Source organism: Streptopelia decaocto (genome assembly GCF_964273445.1).
Source record: "Streptopelia decaocto genome assembly, chromosome: 6".
In the NCBI taxonomy this organism is placed as follows: Eukaryota; Metazoa; Chordata; class Aves; order Columbiformes; family Columbidae; genus Streptopelia; species Streptopelia decaocto.
In genome coordinates this window covers 30,157,866-30,176,391 of record NC_138660.1, presented here as the reverse complement: position 1 = coordinate 30,176,391, position 18,526 = coordinate 30,157,866, and the positions used below count along the sequence as shown (strand labels likewise).

At 45.9% G+C, this 18,526-nt stretch overlaps 2 protein-coding genes across 11 annotated transcripts in view; one reads left to right on the top strand and one right to left on the bottom strand.

The window, feature by feature from the left end:
* Window positions 1–1,569: 1,569 nt before the first annotated feature.
* IDH1 (isocitrate dehydrogenase (NADP(+)) 1) lies at window positions 1,570–15,173 on the bottom strand. The gene is made up of 9 exons (XM_082055650.1): window positions 15,040–15,173; window positions 12,385–12,512; window positions 10,479–10,770; window positions 9,058–9,163; window positions 6,319–6,496; window positions 5,682–5,833; window positions 4,459–4,599; window positions 3,524–3,686; window positions 1,570–3,041 (listed from the first exon to the last, which is right to left on the bottom strand). Exons 2-9 carry the CDS (start codon window positions 12,504–12,506, stop codon window positions 2,948–2,950), a joined length of 1,248 nt encoding a protein of 415 aa, XP_081911776.1. The 5' UTR covers window positions 12,507–12,512; window positions 15,040–15,173; the 3' UTR covers window positions 1,570–2,947.
* A 61-nt stretch (window positions 15,174–15,234) lies between these two features.
* PIKFYVE (phosphoinositide kinase, FYVE-type zinc finger containing) overlaps window positions 15,235–18,526 on the top strand; it is a gene marked incomplete at its 3' end in the record, with an annotated part of 62,632 nt that continues 59,340 nt past the window's right edge. For 7 of the 10 annotated variants that reach the window (XM_082055634.1, XM_082055633.1, XM_082055630.1 and 4 more), the window contains exon 1: window positions 15,235–15,369. Of the gene's footprint in view, window positions 15,370–15,996; window positions 16,049–16,416; window positions 16,448–18,526 lie in introns of those variants that run through there. The other 3 variants (XM_082055628.1, XM_082055627.1, XM_082055629.1) reach the window with 3 other exon arrangements.

The window sequence follows — 18,526 nt, the reverse complement described above, 5'->3', positions numbered from 1 at the left end:
CAGAAAACTGGTACACCCCTTCTCACTGTATTTGCTGTCAGTGAGGATTTGCAGAACTCTGGAGTTGAAAACCAAGCCTTCCACTAGACCTGGGACACATGCACACATCTAACTACAACAGTGTCTGCACTAAAGGTAAGCTAGGCTATACATTGATCAAAATCAACTTTTGCTGGGCTCTGCTGATGGGAGTGTTGGTGCAAATGGCTGTCACTGGTGGTGGGAACTACAGTGGACCTGCCCAAGAGCTCTGTGGAGCAGCTGGTAGACTGCAAAGTAGACAATCATTTTGGTAAATCCTGTGCTCTTTTCCATTGTGGACTGAGTACCTACTGGCCTCCAGCACTTGATTTTTTATGGTCTACTGGTATCTAACTTTGAAGGCCATTGATACTAAATGTTTGAGGGAGTGGTAGGGACAATAAGTGATCATATTAGTGGTAAGTGGGAATGGAATGTGCCTCCTTGGAAGCAAGAAAAAGGTTTCCTCTTTCTCCATGGCAGAGCAGGGAGAGGGGTGCTCTGTTCTTATGATTAATTACACTTACTGCTGCTTCTTCCAACACTGAGAACTGAGACAAGTGTTCCTCTTTCTCCTTAGCACTGCAGCAACATCTATCAGCTCATGAGGACAGAATGGGTCTTGCTGTACTCTGTGGAGTCCTCCAAAAGATGGAAACTTTGTTAGTACAGAGGAAAAACAGTGTCATCCGCATTCAGGTAAATGCTACTACACTGCCTACACTTAGGCTATAATTCTAAGTCATTAAAACAAACAAAAACTGTAAGATTTTAAAGTAACCCTTTATTTGTTCATTTTTCTAAAATGTACTAAGGTTTCTCTGCTAATCTGTAATGCCAGAAGCCAGGAAGGAGCTAGTAAATAAAAAAGGGAGTTTGTTAGAGATGCTGTTTTAGTATGACCTGACTGCACAGTAACTTGAGCTGCTGGTGTCAGAAGCCAGGCAGGAACATGGAACTCCAGATGTTTGTGATTGTTTCCACTGCTTCTGTGGGTCAGCAATGGGACTTCTATCAGCTGCACTTCTTCCATGCTTGAGCTAATAACAGAATAGCAGACTGTGTTCAATCATATTGAACACACAGTGACAGCCACCAGCAGTTGTAGAGCTGTGTTTCAAACATATGCTCATCTCAAAACTAGCATGGTCTTTTAAACATTTAAAAACATTGCATTTCTATCCTAACCAACACTTGCAGTTAGTCAGCTGCAGGGTGAGCGTTGGTCTGGTATAACCAGTTTCTGATCTTTGAGTGGTGATACACCAGTTTGAGTTTAAAGTAGTCCCAACCCAAAATTTCCTTTTTAGTGGTACCTTTAAGTTTAGATCTTATGCATTACCTGATGCTTACCACCACACTACAGATCACGTCTTGCCATGAGCCAGAACAAATAAAAAATCTGCTCTAAGAAGGGAGAGATTATTTTGTGTTCCTATCACATTCCAACAGTCTGTCCCAGCTTGTACTGGACTGTGCTAAAAGGTACTGGAGTCTGAGACAGAATTTCCCCATATCTGCTATTCACACAAAAGAAGGAGAGACAAATAATGTTAGTTGGCTTTTATTTTAGTCTGAACTAAAATATGCTTTAAAAACCCCAAACACAAAACCATGGATGGAATAATCTCAGTCATAATTTCACAGACATAACTTGACTTGCTTTATCACAACAGGAAAGGTAAGTAAGAACCTAGCAACTGGAGGAAAGTTTTGCACTTTTATGAATTGTGGGGTGGGGGAAGAGGTAACAGTTCCTATGCTTCACATCCAGTCAGAAGGAGTATAACTAAATGCAGGGCCTGCATCTAGGCACTGCATCATGGCTTTATTAGGCTCTGAGCCTATAGGGCTTGTTTCCAGCATTTACTAAGTGCTTCTTCTCAAGTGCTACAGTCCTGACTGTAGTAATAGGACCAAATCCCTTAGTATCAAGACACAATGCTTTGGGTCCCTCACTAAAGACAGACATTGAGGTACTAGAGAGAGTTCAGAGAAGGGCAATGAAGCTGGTGAAGGCTCTAGAGAACAAGTCTTACAAGGAGTGGTTGAGGGAACTGGGGTTGTTCACTCTGGAGAACAGGAGGCTGAGGGGAGACTATCACTCTCTACAACTACCTGAAAGGAGGTTGTAGCATGGAGGTTGTTGGTCTCTTCTCCCACATAGCAAGTGATAGGACAAGAGGAAATGGCCTCAAGTTGCACCAGGGAGGTTTAGATTGGATATTAGGAAAAATTTCTTCATGGGAAGGTTGTCAGGTATTGGAACAAGCTGCTCAGGGAAGTGATGGGGTCACCATCCCTGGAGGTGCTTAAAAGATGTGTAGATGAGGTTCTCAGGGACACAGTTTAGTGCCTGTGTCACGTTAACAGTTGGACTTGATCTTGAGGGTTTCCTTGAACCAAAATGATTCTATGGTTCTGTGCTCTAGCTGGCACTAGAAGATGAAGTAAGAGATGGGCTGTAGTAGAGCTGGGACAGCCCTATGAGCTCACTTACATTCAGTGGATAGTACAGGAGATAAGGACGGTTCTGATTTCTAAAGGTCTGTCAGACAGTAAGTCACCACTGGTTTGACCAGGGCTGTGATACAGACGGGCTTTCAGTCTGACAGGAAGAGGGAAAAGAAACACAGATCACAAAGTCATAGAGAGAAATCTCAGGTCTGCTGTGAATTATGTTAGGAATCCAGACCCACATTTAGCTTGAATACTATCACATTCAACTGCTTAGCAAAAATAAGGCCTAGCCCAGCAGCTCAAGGGGTTTAAGAAAACATGGTCTTTTAAACGTTTAAAAAAAAGTGTACACGTTCATTTTTTTGTCTAGTATTTGAAATGTTACACAGAGTGTGATACAGTGCCACTTACACTCTGGTGTAAGTGGGAGACACTTTCTTAGTGGAACTTGAGTAGAACCCATGCCTTAAAGTTTGGGCAGAGAAGCCAGCCTCCCCTTCAGGTTTTCAGCAAGCTTGTCCATGAACTCAAAGGTGTTCAGGTAGTCAGAGCGTGTGACACTGAGGGGGGGAAACAAAACAAGACAGGCATTAGTTGTAAAGCCACTCAAATGCTCGAAGCAGGTGAAGACTGTTCAAAGAACTCTAAGTCTGGCCTCTAAAACCAAGAGAGTTCTCTCCTAGTCTTCAAGCTGATGATTTTTTGCCAAAAGGCTCCAGAGAAGAGCTAGCCAGGTGGTAGTTTGTAGTGAAGTATGTCTCCATTCTAATAAATAGGGCAGGATCTGGCCACTGTAGCCAGCCTGTCATAAGAGACATTGTTGCAGTTCCTTCTTTATTTTTCCCCATGTATTTGGTACAATAGAAGGAACAGAGCAACCTACACTAAGCTACTTGGGGCAGGGAGTCTCTGTACAGCAATGGGTACAGATAAGCCCCGTTCTGTGACCAGACTCCAGCAATTCTTCACCATACTAAAGTAACTTTCCAGCAAATGCCATTCAGAAACACCTCCAAGCACAGCTGATACTTCATACACTTACTTAGGTAGACCTTTGATACAGGCAGCAAGGTCCTTTGTCATGAAGCCAGATTCAATGGTCTCAATGCAGACTTCTTCCAAGGCAGCTGCAAAGTTCTTAAGGCTAGTGTTGTTGTCCAGCTTAGCTCTGTGGGCTAGTCCTCTTGTCCATGCAAAGATGGAAGCTGAGAGAGAACACAAGATTACTCCTTCTAGAACTCCCTAGACGTTGTTCTAAACTGTCATGTGGAACGTTTTTTTTTTAATATTAATATTAAATATTAATAAAACAGAAAACAGAAAAAATAAAAAATACAGTATGGGAAAGAACACTTGTATTCATCTAGGCATTCTTTGCATTTTGCACAGCTCTAAAGAAAAGCAAACACTAGAAACTACTCACTGCCTCTAGTAATCTCTATGTGTGTGCCATTTTATCTTATTTTGTTCGTGTCCAAGTCAGAAACGATGACTGGTGGTAGGACCTTGTTACACAGAAAGTTGTTCTTATGATAAAAGGGTGCAGTCTTCTTCCTGTATTACACAGGACGCTCTAGTCCCTATGCAGTTGTAGAGGATTCTTTCCCTCACATCCCATTCTAGATGCACTTACACTTTAAGTACATACATTGTTTGGAGAGTGGCTGGGTCTTGAAGCATCAGGAAGACGAGTAAAATAAATAACCAACCTAAACCTTGAGGCCACTGTGGCTATAAGCTATTGTTTGCTGAAGAATGAGCGCATGTCTCAAAGGCTAGCTTAGGTCTAGCTCACACTCCATTCCAGCCTGGTTTTGCCCCAGGCTGCAGCTGTCTCCATGGAAGAAAAACGCATTATGAACTACCAGTTCCACCACTCAGTGGTACAATTCTCTGCAGAAAGGATGCAGATGTTCTTACTCCAATCCTGTTCTTTCATGTGTAGAGATCACTCAAGAGCAGTGAAAAGCATCTCACCAATGGGGTTAGTGGAAGTTTCTTGGCCCTTCTGGTGCATGCGGTAGTGACGAGTAACTGTGCCGTGAGCCGCTTCTGCTTCAACAGTCTTGCCATCAGGGCAGATCAGCACGCTGGTCATCATCCCCAGAGAGCCATAACCTACAGAATACACAGTATAACAAGTTCAGTGTCTCCTTCAGACAGCTCCCTTAAATTCCTCTTAATCCCCCCATGCTACAATCCCCCCTACATCCTCCCAGCCTTGATGCGAGTGTTCCTGAAGAGCAGCGCCGCTGCTGCAATTAACTGCCTAGTCCTCACACATCAAAATAACAGCTTGTCTGAACAGAAAGTGCTGCTGAACCATGAAATATAGATATGCAGACATTCTGCACCATTTCAAGAAAATCAGTATTCTCACCTAACTTGCTGGACAGATTTTTACTGCAAAGGTGCAGTATGAGAACAAAGAATCCTAAATAGGAAGAGTTGGGTTGACAATCACTGTTTTCCCCACAGGGTGAAAAGAAATAAACCTACTTCATATCAAATGCTCTGGTAAAAGGAACCATAAGCTGGCAAAACTGGACATTCACATCACTTCTAACCCTGGAGGTTTTGGAGATCTGTGTCTTTGAAAGCTTATTTATTCAGTGCTCCAACACACAATGCTGATCCTGTGGGAGGCAGTTTACTGGCACGACTTTAGAAAGAGCATATTACATAAAGCCGCTGTGGGGTTCTGCATCTGTATTTGTTTTGGCACCAGGCAGCCCGGTTATATAGGATTTTGATCAAGCACTACAAGTCTGTAAAGTCAAACATATCAATCTCTCTCTTTATACCTGACAGGTAGCTTTAGGTCATGAAGGTTTTCTTATCTGTAGAGCATCTGCCAGTTTGCTCAGCACCAGTCAAGCTTAACTGAAGCTCTTAGTGACAGAATTTTAGCTGTCTCGATACCTTGCATTAGAGTAGAAAACCTATCAGTTGTTATAGTGGTAGGAACTGCCATCTCATAAAGAAATGCAACTACACAGTCTGCATTCAATGGATTTTCTTGTAAAAGTGAAATTAGAAATTCTTTGCCTGCCTGATATCTCCATGACTGGCCACAGGTTTGAAATGTGTAGTAAGTTCTGAGACCCAAGGCCACCTCCTTGGCAATTACAGAAGATATGACACAAGATCACAAGAGACTGCTGAGCCTGCTTCAGTGTAGCACAGGGAACATCTCATACCTTGCGCAACGGAGTCAGACTGCACATCTCCATCATAGTTCTTGCAGGCCCAGACAAAGCCTCCTTCAGATTTCAAGGCCTGAGCAACCATGTCATCAATAAGCCTGTGCTCATACCAGATCTTTTTGGCTTCAAACTGGGATTTGTATTCTCTGGAAGAAAACAAACAAATGAACAATAACAGATTGACATATAGATAAATACATGGATTGCACAATTTATGTAAGCAATTGAGTAATTGTGCCAGTGAGGTGCATAGACATACGAGTAAAAAAAACAACCAAAACCCCCCCCAAAATAAACAAACTTTAAATAATTTTGCAAGCCTTTTACTTTCTTTTTTTGCCTCACTTGCTTTGCTAGGCTATTGCAAGTCTGCTTCAAAGTCACAGAGGAGCCCATAGAGAATCTGTGACTCTCTGTTAGGAGAGATGAGAACCAGAGCCACATTTAGAGCTTTAAGCACGGAGTCCTGCACAACACGGGAAACTGCGATAGGGAAGGAGCACAGCCCCCACAAAGTACTGCTGAGTGTCTGAAAATGCTGAATGAACTGTAGCAGCTCACAAGGCTGGAGAGGGAGTTCCTGCTGCAGACTTACGCACTGTGGTAGGAAGTACACAACTATTCTAATTACCTGTCATAGATGTCTTGGAAGATGTCTTTAAAGCGGCCATCGTATCTCTTCAGGATGGTGTTCTTGGTGCTCATGTAGAGGGGCCAGCCTTTAGACAGTGCCATTTGGAAGGAACTATGGGCAAAATCCTTGATAGACTGGTCAAGGTTGTACATTCCCATGGCTACACCACCACAGCCTGTTAGTGGAGGAAGAACAGGTAGGAATCAACTAGATTTAGTTTTGCTTAAGGATTTGCCAGTCTCCCCATAGCATACGCTGGCAGGCACCCTGTTGTTATCCCCAGGTGTCTTGACACAGTTGTCACTTTAAGGCTGGTTCTTGCAGAATATTCACTCTGCACTACCAGCTCAAAGCTCCAACAGTCCTGTGGCACATGGATAGGAAGGTGTGTTTGTTTTACAGCTAGGTACATCTTAATAGCGTGATCTAATACTCCTAAGAAGTTTCTTCCTAATCCAGCCTAAGCAGCAAAACTGTGAGAGGAGTGAGTGTGCCTGGACTCCTACTACCCAGATAAATAATACAAAGTATTGATTAACAAAGCAGCAGGCAGCAGTTTGGAGCAAGAGTCTCGGTCAAAGCTAGAAATTGGCTTGCTCCCATCTTAAGTGCCTTGTACCTTCGGGCTTCGGCTGCATTGCAGAACCAGCTCCAGCAGTCAGAGGCTGCTTTGCCTAGCTCAGGTAAACAAGTCCCCACATGCATTCCTGCATCTTTTCAGTACATGTGTTTGGCCTCCCTGCAGCTTGGTTCCACCTGCTCAGGCTCACTTCCAGCAAGCTGTGGGAAGAACATGCCAGGCATCTGGGTGAAAGGGAAAGTCCTCAGACAGCTCTTGTCACTGTTCACATGACTTAGACTGTGTAATCCAGGTGTGTTAGCAGCCTGAATGGAAGTGCCTTGAACCTCCAGCCCAGCTCACCTTGGGAGAGCAGCATTCAGACCACGGGAGAGGGTGAAAGTAGGGTCTAGGGCTTCATGAAAAAGCCCAATCATCTTCAGAGCACAGGTCTTTGTGTTTCTAGTGAAAAGTAGATACCATGTACTTAATTTTAAGCACCTCACTACCAGCACCTCTCAAGTCTGTTGTACAATGCATTTATTAGGGATCTTTGTTCTGGAAAGAACTCAGATTATTTTAATTTTATATTTTTGAAAATATCCTTTACTTATATCCATTTGCCTCTAACTCCAGATGGTTGTTACTATATGGACACATATGCAGAATAAAGACAAGAGGCCAGAGGTGGTTTATCTGCTTGCCAAAACAGCAACGTCATTTAAAGTTGATACTGGCAGGGAATGAAATTCCTGCTGTTACCAGCAAAAATACACATTGTCCTCCTGCCTCCCTTAGTGAGTCAAGGACAGAACAGAGTCTGATCAGCTACAAAGACTCCGTGTGCCCTTTGGAGCCATGGTGACAGCTATGAAGTTTTCAAATACTTGCATATAAATAAAAAAAATAAAACAAAAAAACCCAAAACATTGTTGCAATCATAAAATCCTACTGCCTATTGACATATCTTGATTCAGTGTCGAGGTTGACCATATTAGTATAGCAATAGGACAAGTTTCCCTTCTGCAGCAAGGAGATATGCTGGCACAACAGTTATCTGTGCTAGGAGAGTTACAGCAGTATTACAGCAGCAATTTGCCATCCTCGCACTTCCTCGCTCTCTGCTCACAGACACAACGCAGAGCAGTGAATCAGACTGGCAGCTGGAACCGCCACGTGTCTCTAGCGCAGGCTCACCAGTCGCCTATCAAATCAGATTAGGACTGGCAGTGAAGCAGGTGAACTCCAGATGAAAGAGTGTGCAACAGGAGGCAGAGATTTAGGTTCCTGTGAGCAAGAATGCCAGAGAAATCAAGCATTACAAAAGAGGGTCATGTGGCAGACTTGGTACCTGCTTGCCAAGCTGACTGCGTACAAACCAGGATTCTGTGGTTTACATGGATCTCTTAGGTCTTTGTAGCTAGAATCAAAACATTGCACTCACACAGGTCACCAGAAGGCTTCAAATCCTGAACCCTTTGATCACTAATAGGCAAGAGAGATGACTTGTGTGAGTTTTCCTGAATTTTGCCCCTAGAGAAACACCCTGGGTTCCAGCAACAGGTGTGTAATTGTTTTCATGCAACACAGCTCAGCAATGTCAGGACTCCTCCTGAGCCAAGCAATGTCTACACCAGCACAGCAATATTGCTAGAAGGGACGCCAATGCCTTTGGAACTGCATCTGTTAAAATATTTAGAGCCTACACAGTTAGGAGCATCCTTGTCAAATCTCCTTTCCACCTTGCAGAGTAAGTATTAGTTCTCATTTATATCGAAAAAAAAGACTGCCTAATAAAGATTAGTACAAACTGCAAAGGTATATAGAACCCAACAAGACAAACTAAAAGTAGAAATAATTATACCCAAACTGCCCCCAAATATATCCTCCCTTAAGTGAAGCCCTGTTTAGACAGCAAGCTTCCCTCTGATCAGAGTGTAAAACATACGTGTCTCATCATACACAGAGCATGACAGGTGACCAGCCTAGTATGATTGTGTTTGATATGTCTCTTCAATGTCAGGAAGATTTTAAGTAACTTTCCATACTTCCAGATAAATGAAGAAGGCCCAGACCTTCTCCACCTCAGTCATATTTTACCATCAAACAGATACAATTTCAAGGTTGAATTAAACCAAAAATGTCAGTTTTAATCACGATTAAGAGATAATACCTACTTTCAAAATTATGGACCAGATATGTGACTGGTTTGCCTCCATCCTCTGGAGTGTACGTCATCTCCACTTTTCCAGGCCCAGGTACCACAAAATCAGTTGCTCTATACTGTTAAAAAAATTGCCATGATGATTTTATCTATCAGGAGGACAGAACCATAAAAGACAACCTGCATTTGAGAGGACAGGGTACAGAAAAGCATAAACAATTGTACAAAAAAACCCACACTGAACAGGCTCTGTTCACTCAGCCATGAGGTAACTGAATTATTTTACTAGAGATTAGAAAAACAAGTAGTCAAGAGTCTGCCTGCTTCAGAAGAGATCTTTCTCTTTAAGGGAAAAAGCTTACAGGTTCTTGGGCCCCACCAATTGGCAGAGCATGTATCTTTGCAGATGCAGTGAAGTTTTAAAGTGCAAGGTATCCAGAGGATTGTGTGGTCAAATAAAGCCATTCATGTGACAACTACTGATCTCATAAATAAGGGAGAACCATACAGCACCTTAACAGAAGCCATTATTTCCAACCATCATATGACATTTGAAAGACAGTTCTGTAGCAAGACTTCTTTGAATTCAGTAAATGGGTACACATTTTGCTCCTCTGAGTTACACAGACTCAAAAGAGCCAAGATGTACTTCGGGTTTTTAAATAGTGTCTCATCTTCCCAACTGTCCCAAACAGTACTATTTAAGGTTACACTTCCTTGAAGCTCATCATCCTTTTTCATATAGTTTCCCTCCTATTGAGCAAATTGGTTCCCTGAGCTGTTCTGAAGTTACACAAGTATCTTGCTCATGTGTCCTTTATATGTTCTTGTATTATTCCTTTCACTTTAATCTCATACTTTGGCAGGCTTTCAATCCTCTCCTTTAATCCATTGTTTCCCATTATTATTTTGACCTTCTCAATTATTCAGTACTGTTAAGGATGTTGAACCCCATTCTTCTCTAGTGTCAGGGCTCTGAAATTATTTTCCTCTTGGAAATTTATTATTTTCCTTTCACACCCCAGCTAATCTTCTGACTTGCCCTCAGTTTGTGAGTTTACCCATCTATTCAAGCACTTGGCTCTTCTAGAAGACTTTTTGTCATGTTTGGCTGCTTTACTGCTATGTAGGGAGCTCTGCAGGTGTAAAGAAAAATAACTTAGGAGTTATACCCTTTAAGTATAGCCCTGTTTCATCCAAGCACAGACCCCTGAATGCTGTTTATACAGCTACACTGTCTAAGGAAGAGGCATGAACCAGCCTCTCCCACACTTCACCAGGTGCTGTACAAACAAAGCTCTAGCAAGTACCCACTCCCAGGTGGGGGGCAAGGGATAAGGCAGCAGCACAGGCATGTCTAAGTCCCTGCAGGTCTATATCAGTCAGGACTAAACCTGTTCAGATAAAAGAGGGGTAAGCACTGAAGTGACTCACTTGATCCCCATAAGCGTGACGGCCAATGACAATGGGTTTCACCCATCCAGACACCAGCCGGGGAATGTTCTTGCAGATAATAGCTTCCCTGAAGACAGTGCCACCGAGGATGTTTCGAATTGTCCCATTGGGAGACTTCCACATCTGCTTCAGCTTGAACTCCTCCACTCTCTTCTCATCAGGAGTTATGGTTGCACACTTTATACCAACGTTGTATTTCTTTATGGCTTCAGCAGCTTCCACGGTTACTTTATCATTTGTAGCATCACGATGCTCAATGCCCAGGTCATAGCTGTAACAAACACAAAGATGGTCAGAACCACACAGGACTTTTGTTCATGTCCACCAGGAAAGAAACCAGACCCCATATGGACCTGTGAGTGTAGTTCTAGCACTCTGTCATAACTGAAGTCATCTTTCCTGCTGGAGTGGAAGAAAACATAAGCTCCTATACTGGTACTTCTGCTGCTGGTAGGAGGTTGGAGAAAGGACAGTTTCAGTTTATGGCTGAGGCTTTCTGCCAGCATGGGACATAGCCAGTATCTCCTCTGCCTTCCCTTCTGAGCTTCCTGGCAGTGGAAGCTTTCAGTCTGGGATTCTAATGGTATAGACCAGCACAATCCCCTGAAGAGTACAGGCTTTTATTTCAAACCTCTTGTGCTGAGGGTTCTGGCTTCCTTCATATACTGAGCATACACTAGGCTTCAAATAAAAACTGCTTTGACAATGGACCCACAATCCTGCTCTGGCAGCAAAACTGCCAATATTCTTCCCCTCAAACAGTCAGAGGAAGCCCATTTCCCACACTCTGTTTTAACAGCTTTTGGAGAACAACGGGTGCCCCGCAGGGGACAGCCCTGAAGCACAGCCAGCTGGACATGAATCTGGCCATTGTGCTGCCCCAGCCAGGGGTCTGCTTTCCCTCCTCCCATCCCTCTTTGAAAAGGGGTGTTTTCTCCAGACTGTGGGCATGTATTATGCTGCTGGGTTCCTGTTTGCTTCATTCTCAACACCAGCAAGCAGAAAGCCTGATGTAGGTGGCATACAAATGTCAGGGGAAGAGGTCAGACTGTGGGTTTAATAATGGCAGATACCACTGAAGGCCTCTGCCCACACAGCTAGGACCAATGCAGCTGGATGCTTCTCTAATAATTCTAGCTTAATGGCTAGAAAAGGAAAGGTTATTTGTTCTGCTTGACCAGATGCTGTAGATAGCATGTCCCTTTTGCCATACCAGCTGCTAGTATTTGTTTTTTTCCAGAATGGCATGTAGAAGCACAGCTTAAGCTTGGGGAATAATTGCAATAGTTAGCTCACGCTGCCAGCAGAGTTTAGGTTTAGACATCAGGACAGAGTCTGTGCCCTACAACCACCCTTTTGCCCTCTGGGCAGACCTTCAAACACAGATGGCAAGAAGCCATAAACCTGCTCAGAGTCCACAGATGCTAGGATTCAAGTCAGGGAGTGGCTGAAACACCCCCATTTCTAATTGTTTAGGCTACAGAAAGCCAGGCTTTCCAAGTGCTGGAAAGCCAAGGTGTTGGAGACAAAAATGCTGACCATGTCTGTGAGAGGCCTTCTTAGAGGCACAGTACAGAAAAAAGCTAGCTTGCTATTAAGCATTCACTGCTTACTGCTGTGAGGAACCCCAAAGGGGATGCCAACAGATTTTGACAAAATACCATGAGTTTATGCTTTCCAGAGTGCTTAGTGAGGTTGGCCCTTAGGTGAGTTAAGCAGGGAAATCTGCTGGCAACTTTACCAGCCTAAAAAGGGCTAGTTAGCCTCTCTGCACTAGTGCAGGAGGAGCTATAAGGCTCTCAGTGCTTAAGCAAAACATGTTCAATGCCTAATGACACATTCAAATTGCAGTACAAAGTGGCTGTGTGTCATAAAAAGCCATTACCTGTGCAAATCCAGATCTACATAAGGAAAAATCAGCTTTTCTTTAATTAGCTCCCAGATGACCCGAGTCATTTCATCTCCTTGCATCTCCACAACGGAGCCTCCATGGATTTTTTTAGACATCTTGAGCTGCAACAGACCAAAAAAAAACAATCTGAGTTAAAAACTGCCAACACACATCACCAATATATGTAGCCTGCATTTTTACAACAGAACTAGGAAAGAAATACTAATGTAGTATACAGGATCTCTCCTAAAATCTTGAAAATAACATTTATCCCTAGTTTCATGCTAACCGGTATTTTTCTTAAAACCCAGGTCCTAGAGAGATCTATCAGAGAATAAAATTAAAGGTTAACATCTGAGATTTAAGGGCATGTGTTCTAAGGGCAAGAGCTTTAATTATGGTTGTACAAAGGAATTTAAAAACATGACCACACTCTTCCCCCAGACTCCACAAACACAGATGAGCGCTGTTTATTTTTTAATGCATTTCATGAGTTCTAGTGCAGTTGCCTGCTTCTCCTGAAAAATGGGGGTTAATGGACATTACTTTAATGACAGCTCATATTGCCGGCACTATTAAGATTAATACATTGTCAGCTTCTTTATTACCTTCCTTCCCCAGGAAGGAAGGAAACAGGTATGGAAATCCAATGGCCACATCAAGCGTACTTTCTCCTGGCAAGCTTTATTTCTGCTGCTAAAACAAATACTGGACAGATTTGTGTTCTGTACAGAACAGAGGATCCCCAAGACATTTGTTCACAAAGCCTCAAAAAAATAAACCTGAACTCTGCCCTTCTATTTGCACTTTGTTCCTCCGCAAAAAAACAACCCCACAAGCCACTGAACTGCTCTAACACATACCCTGCTTTCTAACAGCCACAGCTCGGATTATGCAAGAGCTATGAGTTGGCAAGTCCTTCCTCCCAAGACAGCCCGGTTCTTGTTCGTAGCTGTTAGGATACTACAGTGAGATACCAAGCCCTCGTGCCTGAGGTTGCAGTCTCACAGACACCAAATCCATTAATGGCTTTATCCAGAATGAGGGGTCCTGCTATACACAGCATCTGTTCATCCAGGTGAAGTTACCCAGAGGTGTGAGGTTTGCCACACAGCAGCTCCACATTACAAGCACGTGTGGAGACTGCTCCCCAGTTCAATTTTTTTAATTATTATTTTTAAATTAAACTAACTTGTGCTGTATTTCTAAAATACAATCCATTACACATTTTTAGCCTGAGAAGAGAATAAACTTTCTAAGATATGTTCTAGCTACTGCATTAAGCTTTTCCAAACTTTTTAGAGAGCAAAAATTTGAAAAAGCAAGCAGTAAAATGAGGTTGTGAGTTACCGAGACTCTATTTACTATGAGCACATACACTTGAAAAATTAACTAGTCTGAGACACTCCTATCCCAATGAAAGATAATATCTTGGCATGTATTAGGACTCTCTAGCTCTCGTGGGAATCTTTAACTTCACATGACAACACTCTCTCTCTGAACTCAGTTTATTTATGCAAGTGTTGTAGGCACAATTTTCCATTGTGGCTATCTAAATAATGACTATATCACACTCCCATGGCCTGGGCACGGGATTACTACTCCGTTTTGCTTTTGACACTTACACGGTCTGATTCATTTAAGCCAAAACGTGCACAGGCACCCACCTACCACCACTTTTTTTGTGGCTTGGTCCCTACTTAAATAAGACAAATCAGATTATGTTTTGCAAAGCTGGCTTCAGACCTCTATGGTGCTGCTGTCACAATGGCAACACAAAGGTACATGAGACGCATCTCCAGTGATACATCTCCACCAACATGTGGAAACAGCATCTTCTTAAACAACTCCGACAGCATCCTACATGTTTAGCTGATCATGGCCTCCAGACTTCTCTCCCCAAAACCAATGTCCCCAGTTCCTCTATGAACAAGGGCAATGCTGCAGTAACATCCATCTTCCACACACCACAGCCAACATAACAAGAAGCTCCTCTACAGATCACACATTTCCCGGGAGTTCAGCTCTTTCTGGCTTTGCTTTTTTAAACACTCCAGAACTATCAAAAGTCAGCAAGGCCTTTCTCCTACAGCAACCCTTCTTTAAATACACTCAATCCAGGCACTCAGCCAAAGCAGCTTAAAAGAAACTTTGTGAATTTCCAAATACTCCTTGGTCCTCGGGAAGGACTCGGGGCCTACAGGCAATAATTAACTATTGCGACAGCTCCTTAATTCAGATTTATGGAAGATCTGTTCCCAGGAAAAGGGGCGCAGACGGCTGTCGCTAACCGAGATCCTGCCGCCGCACCCGCCTGAGGTGACACCACCGACGGGGACCTGTGCTAAGAGGGGACAAAACCCGGGCCCGGGAAGCCGAACCTGGGGTGCTCGCACTCCCTCAGCACCCGGAGCGCCTGCAGCGGTACCTGCGGCAGGAAGGGGTGCCGGGCGGGCAGGCTGCACCCCGAACCGCCACAAAAAAGCCCTTGGAACGCAAACTCGCCCTTTCAGGGCCCCTCTGCAAGGCGGTGAACGCCGCGCCCAGGAGGGGAAGGACAAAGGGCGCGCGTCCTCGCACCGCAGCACGGTGTACGGCGGCACACTGCGGGCCCATCCCGCCCCGCCGCGGGGCCCCGGGCGCCGTTACCTGCGGTCAGTACCGGTCCGGCTCTCACGGCGATGCGGGTCCGACCGTGCGCGGGGCCTTTTATGGAGCCGCGCCCCCGCCGCTGCGGCGCCCCCTGTCGGCCCCGCCCGGCCCCTCCTCCCGGTGGCGGGGCGGGGTCGGGCCGGCCCCCGGAGCGGCTGCTCGGCCCTGAGCCGTGGCTCTCCGACCGGCCCCCGGAGCGGCTGTTCGGCCCTGACCCGCGGGTTTTGCGCGCTGATGCCTCCTTGTGAGGAAGCCGCGGCAGCACGTAACGCACCGCGGCCGTTCCGCCGGGCCGGGGCGTTTCCGCGCTCTCCCAGCACAGCCGCAGTAAGTGGCCTGCGCCGCCACACGGCAGCCGATGGCGCTGGCGGGCACGAAGGCCTGGGCGTCGAGGGGCTGGAGCGCGGGCGGCCATCCTGCCCTCGGCGCTGTGCGGGCCTGACTCCGCGGGGTTCGGCGGCACCGCCCCGCGGCGCAGCCCAGGGGACACGCGAACACACGGGTGGGCACGGACACGCACACGTTCGCTGGCGCGGCAGCGGCCATATCGGCACGACAGGCCCGCCGAGCAGCGGGGCTGCCCGCCCTGAGGGGGAGGAGAAGGCGGCCCTGTGGGAGCCGGGGCGGGGAAGCCGGGGAGGAACCCCGCGGGGGCACGCCCGCCTCCCGGGCTGCCTCCGCTGCCAGGCAGGCGGCGGCTCCCGCTGTGGCGGCCTGGAACGGTCCCGCCCGGGAGGCGCCCCTCGCAGCGCGGAGCCGGAGCAGCGCCGCGGGGGAGGCGGAGCACGGTGACGGGGCTGCGGGGCCGGCGGAGCGCAGGGCCCCGCCCCGACGGCCGCTGCCGGCGGGTGGGTTGGCGCGGAGCCTCGATTGGTGATGCCTCGGTGAGAAGCGCCGCCATCGGCGGGCGATTGGGCAGGGCTGGCGGCGGGTTGGTAGGGCCGGGCCGGGGGTGTGAAAGAGGCGGCGCGGAGCCGGGTCTGTGGTTCGGTACCGCGGGGAGCAGGTGAGGACACCACGGCCGGGACCGGGCGATCCTGCGTGGGCGCGCAGTGGTGGCTCCCCGGGTGTGTGAGCTCTCGCTGTGGGGCCAGGCCTATGGCGGCGCTGCTGCCCCGAGGCTGCCCCGGCGTCGCTGCGTGGCCGCTGCTCCGTCCCTCCCCGTCCCGCTCAGGTGATGTGGGCGCGCGGCTGAGGCGGGCGGGTGTCCCCTCGCTGAGGGGAGCGCGCTGAGGTTGTGTGAAGTGTGTGAGTCACGCAGTCGTTTCAGTCACAGCTGTTCGGGTTTTCCACCCCGGGTGCGCCTGGAGGTGACTGGTTCTGGGGGTCCAGGAGCCGTTCTGGATGTAAATGCTGAACGTGTGTGGAGGTTCCACCCGTGCTCGCGCTCCGTGTTTCATGGGCGGTGAGTTGGTGATTGCTGAAGGTGTTGCAGCCCGAAGTGGCTGTGAATAGATCCCCTGAGGCTGTTTGCTGTGCATCCTGAGGAAGATGCAGTCTGTTTTGTGCCTGTTGACTGATACCTGTGCCTTGCTTTCTGATTTCCCACAACATACAAATAAGTGACTGTTCCCCTGTTTGTTGAGGGTGGGGAGGGGGGGTTTTGCTTTTAGTGGGAGAACTAGAAAGGGTGATACCCTCTGTGGCTAATGTATTGTGCAGCACAGAAAATCCAGGTGCTTCTGGAGCTAATGCCAAGTACAATGCTCTTCTTTTCCATCTGTTTTAATGAGACCGTACTGCTGCCACAGAAGTAATTACTGTGTGGTGTTGTTTTTTTTTTTTTTTCTTTTTCCTTGAAGCTAAAGTTTATTTTTCCATAGTTGCTTATGTGATGTATGCAAGTTCAGAGACTTCCCTGTTTTGTTGTCTTGCCAGGCTGTAGCCACTTGCTGAGAGACGAACATAGTTTCTTATAAAACTTCTGGTTGACTTCATAACAGCATTTTTAATGGGGTGCATTCAGCATTTCTTCATAACAGCATTTTTAATGGGGTGCATTCAGCATTTCTTCATAACAGCATTTTTAATGGGGTGCATTCAGCATTTAAAAAGCAAGTTATCAGTTGTCTTAAGTATTGAAGAAACAACTCAAAATTTACCTGAAGACATGCTCTTGAAGGCATTTGCCATGAGCTCTGGTGTTTAAGCATGTTCAAATAATCTATTGCTTGAATAATATTGCTGAAATGCACAGCAGCAAAATGTGCCACGACTTACAGGAGAAAGGGATGCAAAAGCGTTCCAGACTAAGACCCAACCTTACATAAAGAACATGACCAAAGCTTTTCTCGAAACTTTCTGAATGGTGTCTCTCTGTTTTCTTTCTTAAGCATATGTGAATATCAGGAGAAACTCTGAGCTAAAGGTGCTTAATATACAGAGCAAGAAGCTGAAGTCCCCTGAGAAGTCATCTGATTGACTTGCAGATACCATCTTTCATGCGTTTGTTGTAGAAGTGGTCAAACCTTGTCACATGAGCACCGTACAGTTTGCTGGCATGTGGATTTTCTCTGCACTGCATAAGTTTTTAGTGTGGCTTCTTAGAACTTGGAAGAAAATGTTCTAGTCAGCAAAATATGCCTGTAGATTGTAGGAAGCAGTTGTGGAAACTGGTATTCCATGAAGGAGCATGTATAAGCTGCTGAGCAGGAAGTAGACTCTTGTGAGGTTTTATCCTTGACATGTCAAGAATATGTCAAGGTCAGCTGTCACTCATAGATTCCTTCAGCTCCCAGTGTTCCTGCTCTGCCAAATGTTTCACTAAGTCTTGCTTAAACAAAGATGGAGGTAGTAAGCACCTTAGCCTCGCAGGCTAGGAGTGCAGGCTTAGTGGGGTGGAGTGGAAGAAATCAGGTGTGTATTGACATTAAAGAATATGGGCCATGAGAAAGTATGATTCTTGGTTGTATGAAGGCTTTGGTACACAGCAAGTAGGTTTAACAAGTATGGCTTCCCCTAATAGAGACTGTGGTGTGGTTTTTGTTTGTGTTGAAATCTTTTGTTTGTGTGTGTTGGTTGGTTGGTTGTGGGTTTTTGGTTTTTGTTTGTTTGGGGGTTTTCATTTGTGTGGTTTCGTTTTTTTCCTTAATGTAATCACTCTCAAAAATGAGGAGGTTTGGAGATGTTAGATATGACAACAAATAAGCCGCAGCTTGGGTTGCTTGCCTGGTAACTTGCACAAGGTCCTGTATTGTAGTGTGGAGGGGAAGGAAACAGTGTGCCACCAAACTTAATCTTTCAGTCTTGCTTTTGTTTGCAGTTTGTTCTGAAGTTAACCTGGCCAAACAACGAGTATGTCTTGTGCTTCCTCAGGTGTTTCTGTCTTCAGTTTTCTTGTTAATGAGGGCTGCAGAAGTCGCAGCATTGACAACTCTTCTCTTGAGCTGAAGTTAAAACTTCTTTGTGGTGCACATGCAGGGTCCCCATTTGAAAACTTCAAGTTCCCATAAAACAGCAACCAGAGTGTGTTGTCGGACGGTGT

What these genes read in the sequence shown, in the direction of transcription:
- IDH1 (XM_082055650.1), bottom strand. Translation starts at nt 12,506, where the DNA reads ATGTCTAAAAAAATCCATGGAGGCTCCGTTGTGGAGATGCAAGGAGAT. An exon ending in GTAGATCTGGATTTGCACAG is followed by an intron (nt 10,771 to 12,384) that starts GTAATGGCTTTT and finishes TGTTTGTTACAG; the next exon opens with CTATGACCTGGGCATTGAGC. An exon ending in AACTTCCACTAACCCCATTG is followed by an intron (nt 3,687 to 4,458) that starts GTGAGATGCTTT and finishes GTTCTCTCTCAG; the next exon opens with CTTCCATCTTTGCATGGACA.